This window comes from Oncorhynchus masou, chromosome 32 (genome assembly GCF_036934945.1).
Source record: "Oncorhynchus masou masou isolate Uvic2021 chromosome 32, UVic_Omas_1.1, whole genome shotgun sequence".
Taxonomy (NCBI): Eukaryota; Metazoa; Chordata; class Actinopteri; order Salmoniformes; family Salmonidae; genus Oncorhynchus; species Oncorhynchus masou.
The window spans coordinates 58,012,141-58,028,357 of NC_088243.1; the positions used below are offsets into that span (position 1 = coordinate 58,012,141).

The following is a 16,217-nucleotide window of genomic DNA, read 5'->3' on the forward strand; positions in this document are numbered from 1 at the left end:
TAGGCATCGACTTTAGCCAATGTGGAGACCATTGACCATAGTCCAGCGCAGAAAAAAGCAAGGCGAGCTCTAGTCCAGACCATATGCACAACTAAAACGTAAATTCGTTAAATCGTTTTGTATTTTTTACAGACAAAATTAATTGCGTCATTTTTCTTATCTCTCTCTCTCTCTCTCTCAATTCAATTAAAGGGCTTTATTGGCATGGGAAACACGTGTTAACATTGCCAAAGCAAGTGAGGTAGATAATATATAAAGTGAATATATAAAGTGAAATAAACAATAAAAATTAACAGTAAACATTACACATACAGAAGTTTCAAAACAATAAAGACATTACAAATGTCATATTATATATATACATACAGTGTTTTAACAATGTACAAATGGTAAAGGACACAAGATAAAATAAATAAGCATAAATATGGGTTGTATTTACAATGGTGTGTGTTCTTCACTGGTTGCACTTTTCTCGTGGCAACAGGTCACAAATCTTGCTGCTGTGATGGCACACTGGAATTTCACCCAGTAGATATGGGAGTTTTTCAAAATTGGATTTGTTTTCGAATTCTTTGTGGATCTGTGTAATCTGAGGGAAATATGTCTCTCTAATATGGTCATACATTGGGCAGGAGGTTAGGAAGTGCAGCTCAGTTTCCACCTCATTTTGTGGGCAGTGAGCACATAGCCTGTCTTCTCTTGAGAGCCATGTCTGCATAAGGCGGCCTTTCTCAATAACAAGGCTATGCTCACTGAGTCTGTACATAGTCAAAGCTTTCCTTAATTTTGGGTCAGTCACAGTGGTCAGGTATTCTGCCGCTGTGTACTCTCTGTGTAGGGCCAAAAAGCATTCTAGTTTGCTCTGTTTTTTTGTTAATTCTTTCCAATGTGTCAAGTAATTATCTTTTTGTTTTCTCATGATTTGGTTGGGTCTAATTGTGCCGCTGTCCTGGGGTCTGTAGGGTGTGTTTGTGTTTGTGAACAGAGCCCCAGGACCAGCTTGCTTAGGGGACTCTTCTCCAGGTTCAACTCTCTGTAGGTGATGGCTTTGTTATGGAAGGTTTGGGAATCACTTCCTTTTAGGTGGTTATAGAATTTAACGGCTCTTTTCTGGATTTTGATAATTAGTGGGTATCGGCCTAATTCTGCTCTGCATGCATTATTTGGTGTTCTACGTTGTACACGGAGGATATTTTTTCAGAATTCTGCGTGCAGAGTCTCAATTTGGTGTTTGTCCCATTTTGTGAAGTCTTGGTTGGTGAGCGGACCCCAGACCTCACAACCATAAAGGGCAATGGGCTCTATGACTGATTCAAGTATTTTTAGCCAAATCCTAATTGGTATGTTGAAATTTATGTTCCTTTTGATGGCATAGAATGCCCTTCTTGCCTTGTCTCTCAGATCTTTCACAGCTTTGTGGAAGTTACCTGTGTCGCTGATGTTTAGGCCAAGGTATGTATAGTTTTTTGTGTGCTCTAGGGCAACAGTGTCTAGATGGAATTTGTATTTGTGGTCCTGGTGACTGGACCTTTTTTGGAACACCATTATTTTGGTCTTACTGAGATTTACTGTCAGGGCCCAGGTCTGACAGAATCTGTGCATAAGATCTAGGTGCTGCTGTAGGCCCTCCTTGGTTGGTGACAGGAGCACCAGATCATCAGCAAACAGCAGACATTTGACTTCGAATTCTAGTAGGGTGAGGCCGGGTGCTGCAGACTTTTCTAGTGCCCGCGCCAATTTGTTGATATATATGTTGAAGAGGGCGGGGCTTAAGCTGCATCCCTGTCTAACCCCACAACCCTGTGTGAAGAAATGTGTGTGTTTTTTGCCAATTTTAACTGCACACTTGTTGTTTGTGTACATGGATTTTATAATGTCGTATGTTTTACCCCCAACACCACTTTCCATCAGTTTGTATAGCAGACCCTCATGCCAAATTGAGTCGAAGGCTTTTTTGAAATCAACAAAGCATGAGAAGACTTTGCCTTTGTTTTGGTTTGTTTGGTTGTCAATTAGGGTGTGCAGGGTGAATATGTGGTCTGTTGTTCGGTAATTTGGTAAAAAGCCAATTTTACATTTGCTCAGTACATTGTTTTCATTGAGGAAATGTACGAGTCTGCTGTTAATGATAATGCAGAGGATTTTCCCAAGGTTACTGTTGACGCATATTCCACGGTAGTTATTGGGGTTAAATTTGTCTCCACTTTTGTGGATTGGGGTGATCAGTCCTTGGTTCCAAATATTGGGGAAGATGCCAGGGCTAAGGATGATGTTAAAGAGTTTTAGTATAGCCAATTGGAATCTGTTGTCTGTATATTTGATCATTTCATTGAGGATACCATCAACACCACAGGCCTTTTTGGGTTGGAGTGCTTTTATTTTGTCCTGTAACTCATTCAATGTAATTGGAGAATCCAGTGGGTTCTGGTAGTCTTTAGTAGTTGATTCTAAGATCTGTATTTGATCATGTATATGTTTTTGCTCTTTATTCTTTGTTATAGAGCCAAAAAGATTGGAGAAGTGGTTTACCCATACATCTCCATTTTGGATAGATAATTCTTCGTGTTGTTGTTTGTTTAGAGTTTTCCAATTTTCCCAGAAGTGCTTAGAGTCTATGGATTCTTCAATTACATTGAGCTGATTTCTGACGTGCTGTTCCTTCTTTTTCCGTAGTGTATTTCTGTATGACAATGCTGTTCATGGACTACAGCTCTGCTTTCAAGCCATAGTGCCATCCAAGCTCATCACTAAACTAAGGACTCTGGGACTGAACACCTCCCTCTGCAACTGGATCCTGGACTGCCTGACAGGCCACCCTCAGATGCTGATGCTTACACCTATCCATTTGATTAATCGGGGATTAATCAATTTATAGCTAGATACCTCAATATGACAGACATAACTACATGTATAACTAGCAACATGTAGATGGCCAACTAGCTAGATGGAAAATGGTTGTTGAAAAATGGTTGTACACAAATCAACAGCCAACAATAAATACAGTAGAGTTAACTTAAATTGCTGTAGCGTCCTTTTGTTTACTTTTCATGTGTTGTATTCATTAGACATGATAGCCCAGGCATTATTTTTCTTCATGCTGTTTGTTTTCGATAATTGGGTGGTTTAACACAATTCGCTTCGAGCGGTTTTTTCCCCTCTTGAAGTCACTGACATTCTTTGAATGTTTTCTTTTACTTCTGTCCATTGTTTGGTCTTGGAGTCTTGCTCCAATTCCACATAACGCTTATGTATTAGGGTCCCATCCCTGGTTTTTGAAGTGTCCTCATGTCAGCACCAAGTGCACATCGTTAATCTAATCAGATTTCACAAATATAACTGGTATGTTCTTATTTACCTTAGTCTGGGACTCCCTAAGTATATAACAAATTCATCTGAAGTTAAGCAGAGTGGCACAGCGGTCTAAGGCACTGCAGCTCGGGAGTTGGGAGTTCCATATGGCGGTGCCCAATTGGCCCAGCATCGTCTAGGTTTGCCCGGGGTAGGCCGACATTGTAAATAATAAATTGTTCTTAAATGACTTGCCGAGTTAAATAAAGGTAAGAAAAAAATGGGTCATTTTTTTATCTGTAGTAATTTAAGTAGAATTTATCCTCGTCCTGATTTAAATTAAACCCTGTCCACGAAACCGCACCTGAGTAAAACAAGGAGTGATGTTCAAATCCACCTACTGAAATTAATAATGTTTACAACATTTAATTCCCCGTACAATTTTGAAACTGTTGTATTGAAAACCATAACGGACAATTAGGTCAATCATGACGTTGACAGCACACGCCAGAGTGGAAAATAAATAATACATGATCAAACACTGAATATATATATACAGCAATATTCAGTACTGCAATCAGGGCGCTAACTGTCTTTACCTCATGAAACCAATAGATACACTAGTAGTGTATTAGCCAACCGGCATCAATGGGGATTTTTTGATTAAAATTACATTTTTGTGACTAATAATATCTTATATGGCATTTGTCATTGTGTTAGGCCTAGTGTCATACGTCGTATCCGCATTAACTGAAGTTGTCTTTGGGAATAATAAAGTTATTATATTAAATTGTGGAACACTATAAATAAAATAAAAAACAACTAGGAAATGTACTTTATTCTCACGGAGTGTGAATCTGGATCAACGACGTCACTTCTCCTTGGATTCTGTTTAGTCGAGAAAAGTTTTCCAGCACGGCGCCTTGGTCATTTTCTTTTCTTCCCCTTTTTGCAACAACGATACTTTTTGACTGACCATTTCTGCGGAATAGCCGTCATGTCTCCCCCATCGAGAAGGCTTCAAACGAAGCCTGTGATTACATGTCTCAAGACCTTTCTTATTTCTTACAGTCTCATATTTTGGGTGAGTATTTACGTAAATAACTGATGCAAGCAAGCTACGGTAACAATGGGCCAAGTTAGCGGCGATGCCAACAAGCAACCTTTTCCAACCATTGGCATTTACAAAGGAATAACGTTAGGCTGCGGCTGACGCGAAAGGACTCGAATTATTGAAAATAAACACCTCGTCAAGAAATATTTCCCCGTGATATCGCGCGATAACACTGGTATAAAATAATAACTGTATTGGATATTTAGCGACGCCTCGAGCTAATTTACATAATTATGTGCAAACTTTATCAGTAAAAGTTGGGGCCCTATCACAGTTCGTCGTTATGTTGTAATAAACTTTACTCCAGGAGCGACAAACAACGCGTTTTTTTTAATTTTGTGTGTTGCAGTCAGCGAGGCTGCATTTCGATTGTTCACGTCGATTGCCGGGCTCATGTAGTCAATAATTTCCACCCAGCTAAGGCTCGTATAGCCCTTGATCATGGCTCTCAGTTCTATTACATTACACATATTGGAGAAAGGAGTATTCTGTACGGGGGAGTTTTGTGAAGAGCCCGGACGCTCGGTCCGAACATTAACATGTGTCGTTTGTGGTACTGTTTTGGAAGCATTATAGACCTCATCTTTCATATCTGCGAGAAACAAAACGTTAAATTGACACACATTTATAGGGTAACGGTTAGTGTTTCCACATGGCCATATCTCCATGTTACAGCTCCTATTTACAGAAGACAGTGACCACCTGTGCTATTTGGGAACTTTATCTAGCATGATCCGAACATCTGTGTAATGGAAGAAGGCCTCTAAAAAAATATATTACTATTAGCAGCAACTGTGATGAAGCCGGTTAAAATGGTTTACAGTAAGTTTATATTTTGCTTGAATATGAAAGTAAAGGGCTATGTTTCTAGAACCCTGTCGCAATTGAGAAGCGATTCAAGTTTGGATGGAATATTTTGCTGTTTTGGCTGCTAGAGCCAGTCTATCTCTGAAAATAACATATACGAACCTTCGACCTTAAAGGAGTAACTGTAGGCTCCATAAGAGTGCATTTTGCGCTCGTGCTTGAGCTGACATTATTCGGCAAATTGGCAGATGTTGTTGGTAAATGGTTGTTGACTGAGAAACAACCTCAGACGGCTGGCATTCTACCTAAATGATTATTATGAGCATAAACATCTATTTAGCTGTAGTTTTAGGTGAAGATATATCTTTTTATTTGCCAAATTGACATCAAAGACCGGTAGACAGCTTTCATTTTTCTAACGCTTTCTTTATAAATCTTGTGAACAATGCTGTTCATTCAATTTCCATTTTTCTGTCTACGCCATTAATTGAATGTGGCTTTTTTTCTGGGTTCAAAGTTCACGATAACATATTTATCTCAGCCGTTTATTGATATATATAGAGGGTGATGTGTACCATTCATGGCCCGGTGGACTAATGACAGCACTCTGAGGAATGACTCTTGTAGAAGGAAGGGCAATACATTTTTCTAGGGAAGATGCTGAGCTCGCTGATGTGAGAACTTGGGCTTTTGGTTGTGGGGGAGATGTTTAAGTTCCATGTTGACTTTGCCTTCCATGTGAGAAAAATCTGTAGGCCACTTATACCAACCTCAAAGCTTTTTCAGATTTGTAAAGACCCCCAACAACAGTCACACTGAGCTGAATAAAATTGTTAGGTGCTCAAGGTGTATAATTAGGATGGTTGTTTTTGAGCCTTAAATCTTGAGTTTGTGTCAAAGAACTAGGCCAAACTTCTTAAAAATCCCCTTATGGACCTGAGAGTGCAGAAATATACAGTGTATTCAGACCCCTTTCCCTTTCCCACATTTTATTACATTACAGCCTTAATCTAAAATTGATTAAATCATTTTTTCCCCCCCTCATCAATCTACACACAATAACCCATAATGACAAAGCGAAAACAGGTTCTTAGAAATTGTTGCAAATGTATTCAAATGAAAAAACTGATACCCTATTTACATAAGTATTCAGACCCTTTGCTATGAGACCGGAAATTGATATCCGGTGCATCCCATTTCCATTTATCATCCTTGAGATGTTTATAGAACTTGATTGGAGTCCACCTGTGGTAAGTTCAATTGATTGGACATGATTTGGAAAAGCACACACTGGCCAAACTGGGCAATCGGGGGAGAAGGGTCTTGGTCAGGGAGCGGACCAAGAACCTGATGGTCACTCTGATAGAGCTCCAGAATTTCTTTGTGGAGATGTGGAACCTTCCAGAAGGATAACCATCTCTGCAGCCCTCCACCAATCAGGCCTTTATGGTAGAGTGGCCAGACAGAAGCCACTCCTCATTAAAAGGCACATGACAGCCCACTTGGACTTTGCCAAAAGGCGCCTAAAGTACTCTGACCGTGAGAAACAAGATTCTGTGGTTTGGTGAAACCAAGATTGAACTCTTTGGCCTGAATGCCAAGTGTCATGTCTGGAAGAAACCAGGCACCATCCCTATGGTGAAGCATGGTGGTGGAAGCATCATGCTGTGGGGATGATTTGCTGTGGCAGGGACTGGGAGACAAGCAGGATCAAGGAAAAGATGAATGGAGCAAAGTACAGAGGTCCTTGATGAAACCCTACTCCCGAGCGCTCAGGACCTCAGACTGGGGCGACGGTTCACCTTCCAACATGACAGAGCTTGAGAGGATCTGCAGAGAAGACTGAGAAAAACTCCTCAAATACAGGTGTGCCAAGCTTGTAGTGTCATACCCAAGAAGACTCCAGGCTGTAATTGCTGCCAAAGGTGCCTCAACAGAGTACTGAGTAAAGGGTCTGAATACTTATGTAAATGCAATATTTCAGTTTATTTTTTTTATACATTTGCAAAAATGTATAAACCTTTTTTGCTTTGTCATTATGGGGTGTTGTGTGTAGATTGAGGGGAAAAAATAATTAAATCAATTTTAGAGTGAGGCTGTAACAAAATGTGGAAAAAGTCAACGGGTGTGAATACTTTCCGAATGCACTCTATATCATATATGACATTTAGCAAATACTTTTATCCAATGCCACTTAGTCATGTGTGCATACATTTTACATATGGGTGGTCTCAGGAATCGAACCCACTACCCTTTCGTTATAAGTGCCGTGCTCTTCCAACTGAGCTACAAAGGACCAGCTGAGTGTCTGTGCTTTCTCCCAGTTTACAGGGGTTATCCTTCTGGCTGTTGGAGTATGGGGGAAGGTGAGCCTGGAAGCTTATTTCCAGCTTGCCTCTGAAAAGAGCACCAACGCGCCATATGTCCTCATCGGGACTGGAGCCATCATCGTCATTTTTGGCCTGTTTGGTTGCTTCGCTACATGCCGCGGTAGTCCATGGATGCTGAAGCTGGTCAGTTGCACTGTGAAAGTGTTACATTTTCTATTGTACATTCTCCTCAAATGTTTCTAGTCTTTGCATGCAGTCTTTGTATGTCAATTATTGAGTTTTTGTTTTTGTTCCCCTCTCAGTATGCCATGTTCCTGATTCTGGTGTTTTTAGCGGAGTTTGTCGCTGGCATCTCTGGCTTCTTATTCAGACATGAGGTGAGATATTTTTCAAAGGTAGTGTTTCCACATCCAACAATTTACCAGGTGCTGAAGTATAAAAATGTTTATATATAAGAAATGGAATTACCCGTGCACTGAGGTATAGATTATTCCAACGTTTCCTACTAGGACTACGAAGACCTTCTGGTCGTTATGTTGCAGTAAGCTATAGGGTAGGATAGAACAATGTGTGGGTACTTCTATGAGGTGACTTAAAATACACTTGCCATTACTATAGGATTCAGTTGGCCACAAATCCAACCCAATTCCCGTTATTTATTGCAGATAAAAGCTGTATTAGGTGATGCCTATAAAGATGCTGTGACGAACTACAATACCACTGACCCCAAAAGCTCTGCAGTTGACACCATCCAGAGGACTGTAAGTGATATTTTTGTTATTCCTTGCGAAGCCTAATTCTATCTGGTTCCTTTGCAAAGACCACAAACCATTCTGTTAAAATGTTGTTATAAAGCCACTTCTCCTATCAGAGACCCTGCAGAAGTATTTATATAATCAACTTTTACAGTACAGATGGCCACGACCCGGCCATCTTTTTTTCAGTTGCATAGATTTTGTTGGTATACGATTGTATTAGCTCATGGTCTGTCTTTTACATTATTAAATAACTTATTGACGTACAATAGAACCACCTTTTAAAACATAATTTGATTTGCCCACTTGGCTAAGTCATCCATAGAATTAGAAGTCACCGTTGTTATTTCCTCTTGATGATTAGTAAATGTGTGTTTTGTACAGTTGTACTGCTGTGGAGTGAATAGTTACAAGGACTGGAACACCACAAAGTACTTCAAAGACAATGGCGTCCCTGTCAGCTGTTGCAAAGCCAACGCGGTCTGCTCTGTCGAGAAGCTCAAGGACCTTGACAAGGCTCGTGACGTGGTGTATGACACGGTGAGTGCACTGCCTCCATATCACTGTCAATCATATCACACAGAATTGTCAGAGCTTTGTGTCTCTGGTTAGCTAAGTTCAGACCCTGCTTTGATTCATAGTTTGTCAGTATTTTAGATTAAGTGTTTGCCAATCAGTAGGCGTAATGAACAACTATAACCTAAAGGAACCATAGTAAAACGTTTGATTTCCTTCTGCTTAACATGTTTTAGGGCTGCTTCTCACTGGTGACCACTTTGATGGAGTCTAACCTGGGAATCATTGCAGGGATATCTTTTGGAATTGCGTTCTTCCAGGTACATGGGGGGGGGGGGGTACAATAATGTTATTACCTGTAACATGGATCTTGAAATGTTGTGAGATCATCAAAAAAAATGCTAGATTTAACCTTGTCCTTTTTTTTGGTTCACATCCTAATTGAAACCCTGTTTAACTTTCTGCCTAGCTCATTGGGGTATTCTTGTCCTGCTGCTTGTCTCGATACATCACCAACAACCAGTATGAGATGGTCTAGCAGTGTCCTTCCACAGGTAGTACCCTACAAGGATTAGTGGTGTGAGTTGTGGGTTTGATTCCCATGGGGGACCAGTATGGAGGGAAAAAAAATATTAAAATGTATGCACTCACTACTGTAAGTTGCTCTGGATAAGAGTGTCTGCTTAATGATAACGTGTAAATTATTATAGTGTCATACATGACATTGGAACCCCTGTACTCGGTTTGGTCGCTTAAGTTTCTGTTTATCAACTTCTTGATTCCACCACTACTGAAGAGAGCATTTTCATGAAAGGAAATGCCCACTTCCGGACATCAGATATGGTATTCATTACTTAGGATGGCGATCGTGTACAATACCAGTCAAAAATTTGGATACACCCACTCATTCAAGAGTTTTTCTTATTTGTTTTACTATTTTCTACGTTGTAGAATAGTAGTGATGTCAAAACTATGAAATAACACATGGAATCATGGAGTAACCAAAACGGGTTAAACAGATCAAATTAGATTTTAGATTCTTCAAAGTAGCCACCCTTTGTCTTGACTGCTTTGCACACTCTTGTCATTCTCTCAACCAGCTTCACTTGGAATGCTTTTCCAACAGTCTTGAAGGAGTTCCCACATATATGCTGAGCACTTGTTGGTTGCTTTTCCTTCATTCTGTGGTCCTAACCATCTCAATTGGTTTGAGGTTGGGTGATTGGAGGCCAGGTCATCTGGTGTAGCACTCCATCACTCTCCTTCTTTGTCAAATAGCCCTTACACACCCTGGAGGTGTGTTGGGTCATTGTCCTGTTGAAAAACAAATGATAGTCCCACTAAGCGCAAACCAGGTGGGATGGCGTATCGTTGCAGAATTCTGTGGTAGCCATGCTGGTTAAGTATGCCTTGAATTCTATATAAATCATTGACCGCATCAACAGCAAAGCACCCACACAACATCACACCTCCTACCCCATGCTTCACAGTGGGAACCACACATGCGGAGATCATCAATTCACCTACTCTGCGTCGCACAAAGACCAAAGGACAAATTTCCACCGGTATAATGTCCATATGGCTCATGTTTCTTGGCCCAAGCAAGTCTCTTCTTCTTATTAGTGTCTTGTAGTAGTGGTTTCTTTGCAGCAATTTGACCATGGAGTCCTGATTCACACGGTCACCTCTGAACAGTTGATGTTGATCAAATTTATTTATACAGCTGATATCACATCAGCTGATATCTCAAAGTGCTGTACTGAAACCCATCCTAAAACCCCAAACAGCAAGCAATGCAGGTGTAGAAGCACGGTGACTAGGAAGAAACCTGGAGAGGAACCAGGCTATGAGGGGTGGCCAGTCCAGAACAGTTGAAACTGGAGCAGCAGCACAGCCAGGTGGACTGTGAACAGCAAGATTTGTCTGTTACTTGAACTCTGAAGCATTTATTTGGGCTGCAGTCTGAGGTGTCGTTAACTCTTATGAATTCATCCTCTGTTGCAGAGGTAACTCTGTCTTCCTTTCCTGTGGCAGTTCTCATGCGAGCCAGTTTCATCATAGCGCTTGATGGGTTTTGTGACTGCACTTTAAGAAACTAAAAGTTCTTGAAATGTTCCGCATTGTCTGATCTTCATGTCTTAAAGTAATGGACTGTCGTTTCTCTTTGCATATTTGGACATTTCTTGCCATAATATGGACTTGGTCTTTTAAGAAATAGTGCTATCTTCTGTATACCACCCCTACCTTGTCACAACTGGCTGGTTCAAACGCATTAAGAAGGAAAGAAATTCCACAAATTAACTTTTAATAAGGCACACCTGTTCATTTGAAATGCATTCGAGGTGACTACCTCATGAAGCTGGCTGAGAGAATGCCAATATTGTGCAAAACTGTCATCAAGGGTGGCTACTTTGAAGAATCTCAAATACTTTTTTGGTTACTACATGATTCCATGTGTGTTAATTCAGTTTTGATGTCTTCACTATTCTACAATATAGAAAATTGTTTTTAAAAATAAAGAGAAACCCAGGAATGAGTAGATGTGTCAAATGTTTACTGGTACTGTAAATTCAAATCACCATGTGGAAATGTAGTTCAGTGCATCAATATTGTGCTCAACAGTTGAGTAAGACCAGTGGCTCAAGTCCCCAACCTGATGTAACGTTGATTATTGATGCGCCGATAAAAGTAATGGAAAATGTTAATGACTTCAACCCATCTAACATGTCATTTTGTCTTTTTTCTTTGTAGGTCACTGACAGGCTGCTCATGATGCAAAGGGAACGTGCATATTTTTAATCCTTCGTATACGTGTAATGGTTATCTATGACACTTTAGAGTACACTCTTGCTGAACACACCTTTTAGACTTCACTTTTCAATGGCAGCCAGACTGAAGGAAATAAAGGTATTGGACACCACAAGGGATTTATTTCTGTCATCAATGGGATGAAGCTTTGTCTTGCTAAGACTAGTGGAATACAGTTTATTGTGCTTAAATGTTCATTTGGGATTCACTGACTTTGTTTGATGCTATTATATATGACATGTTGCAATTGATTTGGTGAGCTTAGACCAAATATTAATGTATACGTTAAACGTTCTCATATGCATGTAATTTTTTTATCGTAAAGGCTGCCCTCTATATTGTTTTATGGCATCTTGTGTGTTAAAATGGTCTTACTGTAGCGTATGTTATTTTCATGATCGGCATTACAATATTATAAGCTGGTGACTAAATAGACCATCTGGAACACCTCAGTAATTTACACTGTGGAAAACCTCCAGCAATCCAGCTATCTCTTCTGTGGAGACTGGGAGAGAAGTATTCGAAGTAGCCTTTGTGCTGTTGACACGTAGTTAGAGAATAGAAAATTATACACCATGATTTTGTGTGAACGTGAAGGCATTTTATAAACCCTTTGTGATTTACTGTGTTTACGTTTGATATGTTCAGGTCTTGTGTTCACAAAAAAATATATAAAAAAATATCCTCAATTGAAAATAATTGTCTGTGTTACTTTTTACACAAAATGAACAATTATGTCAAATCCAATTTTATTTGTCACATGCACATGGTTAGCAGATATTAATGCGAGTGTAGCGAAATGCTTGTGCTTCTATTTCCGACAATGCAGTAATAACCAACGAGTAATCTAACAATTCTACAACTACCTTACACTTGTGTATAAAGGGATAAAGAATATGTACATAAAGATATATGAATGAGTGATGGTACAGAATAGGCAAGATGCAGTAGATGGTATAGAGTACAGTATATACAGTGGGGCAAAAAAGTATTTAGTCAGCCACCAATTGTGCAAGTTCTCCCACTTAAAAAGATGAGGCCTGTAATTTTCATCATAGGTACACTTCAACTATGACAGACAAAATGAGAAAAGAAAATCACATTGTAGGATCTTTAATGAATTTATTTGCAAAGTAAGTATTTGGCCACCTTCAAACAAGCAAGATTTCTGTCTCTCACAGACCTGTAACATCTTTAAGAGGCTCCTCTGTCCTCCATTCGTTACCTGTATTAATGGCACCTGTTTGAACCTGTTATCAGTATAAAAGACACCTGTCCACAACCTCAAACAGTCACACTCCAAACTCCACTATGGCCAAGACCAAAGAGCTGTCAAAGGACACCAGAAACAAAGTTGTAGACCTGCACCAGGCTGGGAAGACTGAATCTGCAATAGGTAAGCAGCTTGGTTTGAAGAAATCAACTGTGGGAGCAATTATTAGGAAATGGAAGACATACAAGACCACTGATAATCTCCGTCAATCTGGGGCTCCACGCAAGATCTCACCCCGTGAGGTCAAAATTATCACAAGAACGGTGAGCAAAAATCCCAGAACCACACGGGGGGACCTAGTGAATGACCTGCTGGGACCAAAGTAACAAAGTCTATCATCAGTAACACACTACGCCACCAGGGACTCAAATCCTGCAGTGCCAGACGTGTCCCCCTGCTTAAGCCAGTACATGTCCAGGCCCATCTGAAGTTTGCAAGAGAGCATTTGGATGATCCAGAGGAAGATTGGGAGAATGTCGTATGGTCAGATGAAACCAAAATATAACTTTTTGGTAAAAACTCAACTCGTCGTGGAAACATCATGCTTTGGGGCTGTTTTTCTGCAAAGGGACCAGGATGACTGATCCGTGTAAAGGAAAGAATGAATGGGGCCCATGTATCGTGAGATTTTGAGTGAAAACCTCCTTCCATCAACAAGGGCATTGAAGATGAAACGTGGCTGGGTCTTTCAGCATGACAATGATCCCAAACACACTGCCCGGGCAACGAAGGAGTGACTTCGTAAGAAGCATTTCAAGGTCCTGGAGTGGCCGAGCCAGTCTCCAGATCTCAACCACATAGAAAATCTTTGGAGGGAGTTGAAAGTCAGTGTTGCCCAGCAACAGCCCCAAAACATCACTGCTCTAGAGGAGATCTGCATGGAGGAAGGGCCAAAATACCAGCAACAGTGTGTGAAAACCTTGTGAAGACTTACAGAAAACGTTTGACCTCTGTCATTGCCAACAAAGGGTATATAACAAAGTATTGAGATAAACTTTTGTTATTGACCAAATACTTATTTTCCACCATAATTTACAAATAAATTAATAAAAAATCCTACAATGTAATTTTCTGGATTTTTCTTCTCATTTTGTCTGTCATAGTTGAAGTGTACCTATGATGAAAATTACAGGCCTCTCTCTGGGAGAACTTGCACAATTGGTGGCTGACTAAATACTTTTTTTGCCCCACTGTACATATTAGATGAGTAATGTAGGTTATGTAAACATATTAAGTGGCATTGTTTAAAGTGGCTAGTGATACATTTTTACATAAATTTCAATTCATCAATTCCCTTATTAAAGTGGCTGGAGTTGAGTCAGTATGTTGGCAGCAGCCACACAATGTTAGTGGTGGCTGTTTAACAGTTTGATGGCCTTGAGATAGAAGCTGTTTTTCAGTCTCGGTCCCTGCTTTGATGCACCTGTACTGACCTCGCCTTCTGGATGATAGCGGGATGAACAGGCAGTGGCTCGGGTGGATGTTGTCCTTGATGATCTTTATGGTCTTCCTGTGACATCGGGTGGTGTAGGTGTCCTGGAGGGCAGATAGTTTGCACCCGGTGATGCGTTACGGTTGTGGGCGGAGCAGTTGCCGTACCAGGCGGTGATACAGCCAGACAGGATGCTTTCGATTGTGCATCTAGAAGTTTGTGAGTGCTTTTGGTGACAAGCCAAATTTCTTCAGCCTCCTGAGGTTGAAGGATGTCATAAGGTGAATTCACCAATTTGTAAGTCGCTCTGGATAAGAGCGTCTGCCAAATGACTTAAATGTAATGTAAATGTAAGAGGCGCTGCTGCACCTTCTTCACAACGCTGTCTGTGTGGGTGGACCAATTCAGTTTGTCTGTGATGTATATGCCGAGGAACTTAAAACTTTCCACCTTTTCCACCACTGTATCGTCAATGTGGATAGGGGGCTGCTCCCTCTGCTGTTTCCTGAAGTCCACAATCATCTCCTTTGTTTTGTTGACGTTGAGTGTGAGGTTATTTTCCTGACACCACACTCCGAGGGCCCTCACCTCCTCCCTGTAGGCCGTCTCGTTGTTGTTGGTAATCAAGCCTACCACTGTAGTGTCGTCCGCAAACTTGATGATTGAGTTGGAGACGTGCATGGCCACGCAGTCGTGGGTGAACAGGGAGAGGGCTCAGAATGCACCCTTGTGGGGCCCCAGTGTTGAGGATCAGCGGGGTGGAGATGGTGTATTCATTATGGAAACCATTTAAGAACCAAACCGAGCAACACTAGAGTTTCTATTGGACAAATTCAGGTAGGTCCCTCCCCGTTTCGTTCCGTTTGCTTCAGTTTTGCAACATAGTCGGTGGAATGAATACTATTCACTAGGAACCAACACGAAGTAAACTGACTGTCCAATAGACAATATTTGCATTGCTAAAGGTTTTCCATTGTGATGTGCAGCAGCTGGCGAGTTTATTTGGCCACGAGGGACGCGATTCTCACCCAGAAATCACATCACTGAAAACTTAACAGGTCAATTACAACACATTAACCTGATTTTCATTATCTCTAGCACAATACTAGTGTTTACATATTGAAAACGGCGCATTTATACGCTTTCTTGCCTCACACACACGTAGACACGGGTTTAGTCTTGGAGATAAATGAACATGAGGTTGAAAATTGGCGGAATTACCCTTTAAGAACCAGCCTTCAGTCTGTGGCGTGTGTGGTGGGAAAATGGTGGAGGCATTGGCAAGTATATCGGTGGTACAGGACCAGACCAGCTGTCCAATTTGGGGGATCCGGTAGCTCTCACACAGTTACTGCATGAGCTACGTTAAACACTGAAATCAAAGCGGTGTCTATGTAACAAGTGTTGAATTTCATGTTGTATATTTACATAAAATCTGATTAGTTCCCATGCCTGATATTACTGTACATTCCTTTTGTTGTTTGTGCCCTTTTTAATGTCACATTTCCTTCTCTTTCTGCATTCCTCCTAGGTAATTGGAACATTGTCCCATGAAAGTCCTGTGTGTTAAAACAGATAGTTTATATTGCTACTAACATTGTAATATTATGGTCTTCTACAAGTACATTGTGATATTTATGGATTTCATGCATTTATGAACTTTATCTGTTGATTTGTGAATGCTGTACATGCTAGCTAGCTACAGTACATCACCTACAATTCGTCATTGGGCTAGCATGGCTATTCATGTCTCCAGTTGTTCATTTATACTTTACAGAGGAGTTGGTGAATACGGACAGCACAACATTTAATTTATGGATGTTGTTTGTTTATCCGGTATGTCATGTGTTTTTGTTTGTTATTTAGACAATATTTTACTGTTTGTTTGCAAGTG

General features: G+C 40.6%; 1 protein-coding gene across 2 annotated transcripts; it reads left to right on the forward strand.

The window, feature by feature from the left end:
- Nucleotides 1-4,077: 4,077 nt before the first annotated feature.
- On the forward strand, nt 4,078-12,311 carry LOC135526309 (tetraspanin-7-like). 2 transcript variants are annotated; one of them, XM_064954570.1, is made up of 8 exons: nt 4,078-4,372; nt 7,534-7,722; nt 7,842-7,916; nt 8,205-8,300; nt 8,679-8,834; nt 9,047-9,130; nt 9,280-9,389; nt 11,562-12,311. In XM_064954570.1, the coding sequence occupies exons 1-7, from the start codon at nt 4,118-4,120 to the stop codon at nt 9,346-9,348; spliced, it is 924 nt and encodes a 307-aa protein (XP_064810642.1). In that variant the 5' UTR covers nt 4,078-4,117; the 3' UTR covers nt 9,349-9,389; nt 11,562-12,311. The 2 variants fall into 2 exon arrangements, with proteins under 2 accessions (XP_064810642.1, XP_064810641.1); XM_064954569.1 differs by having other exon boundaries at nt 4,082-4,372; nt 9,280-9,364.
- Nucleotides 12,312-16,217: the final 3,906 nt, after the last annotated feature.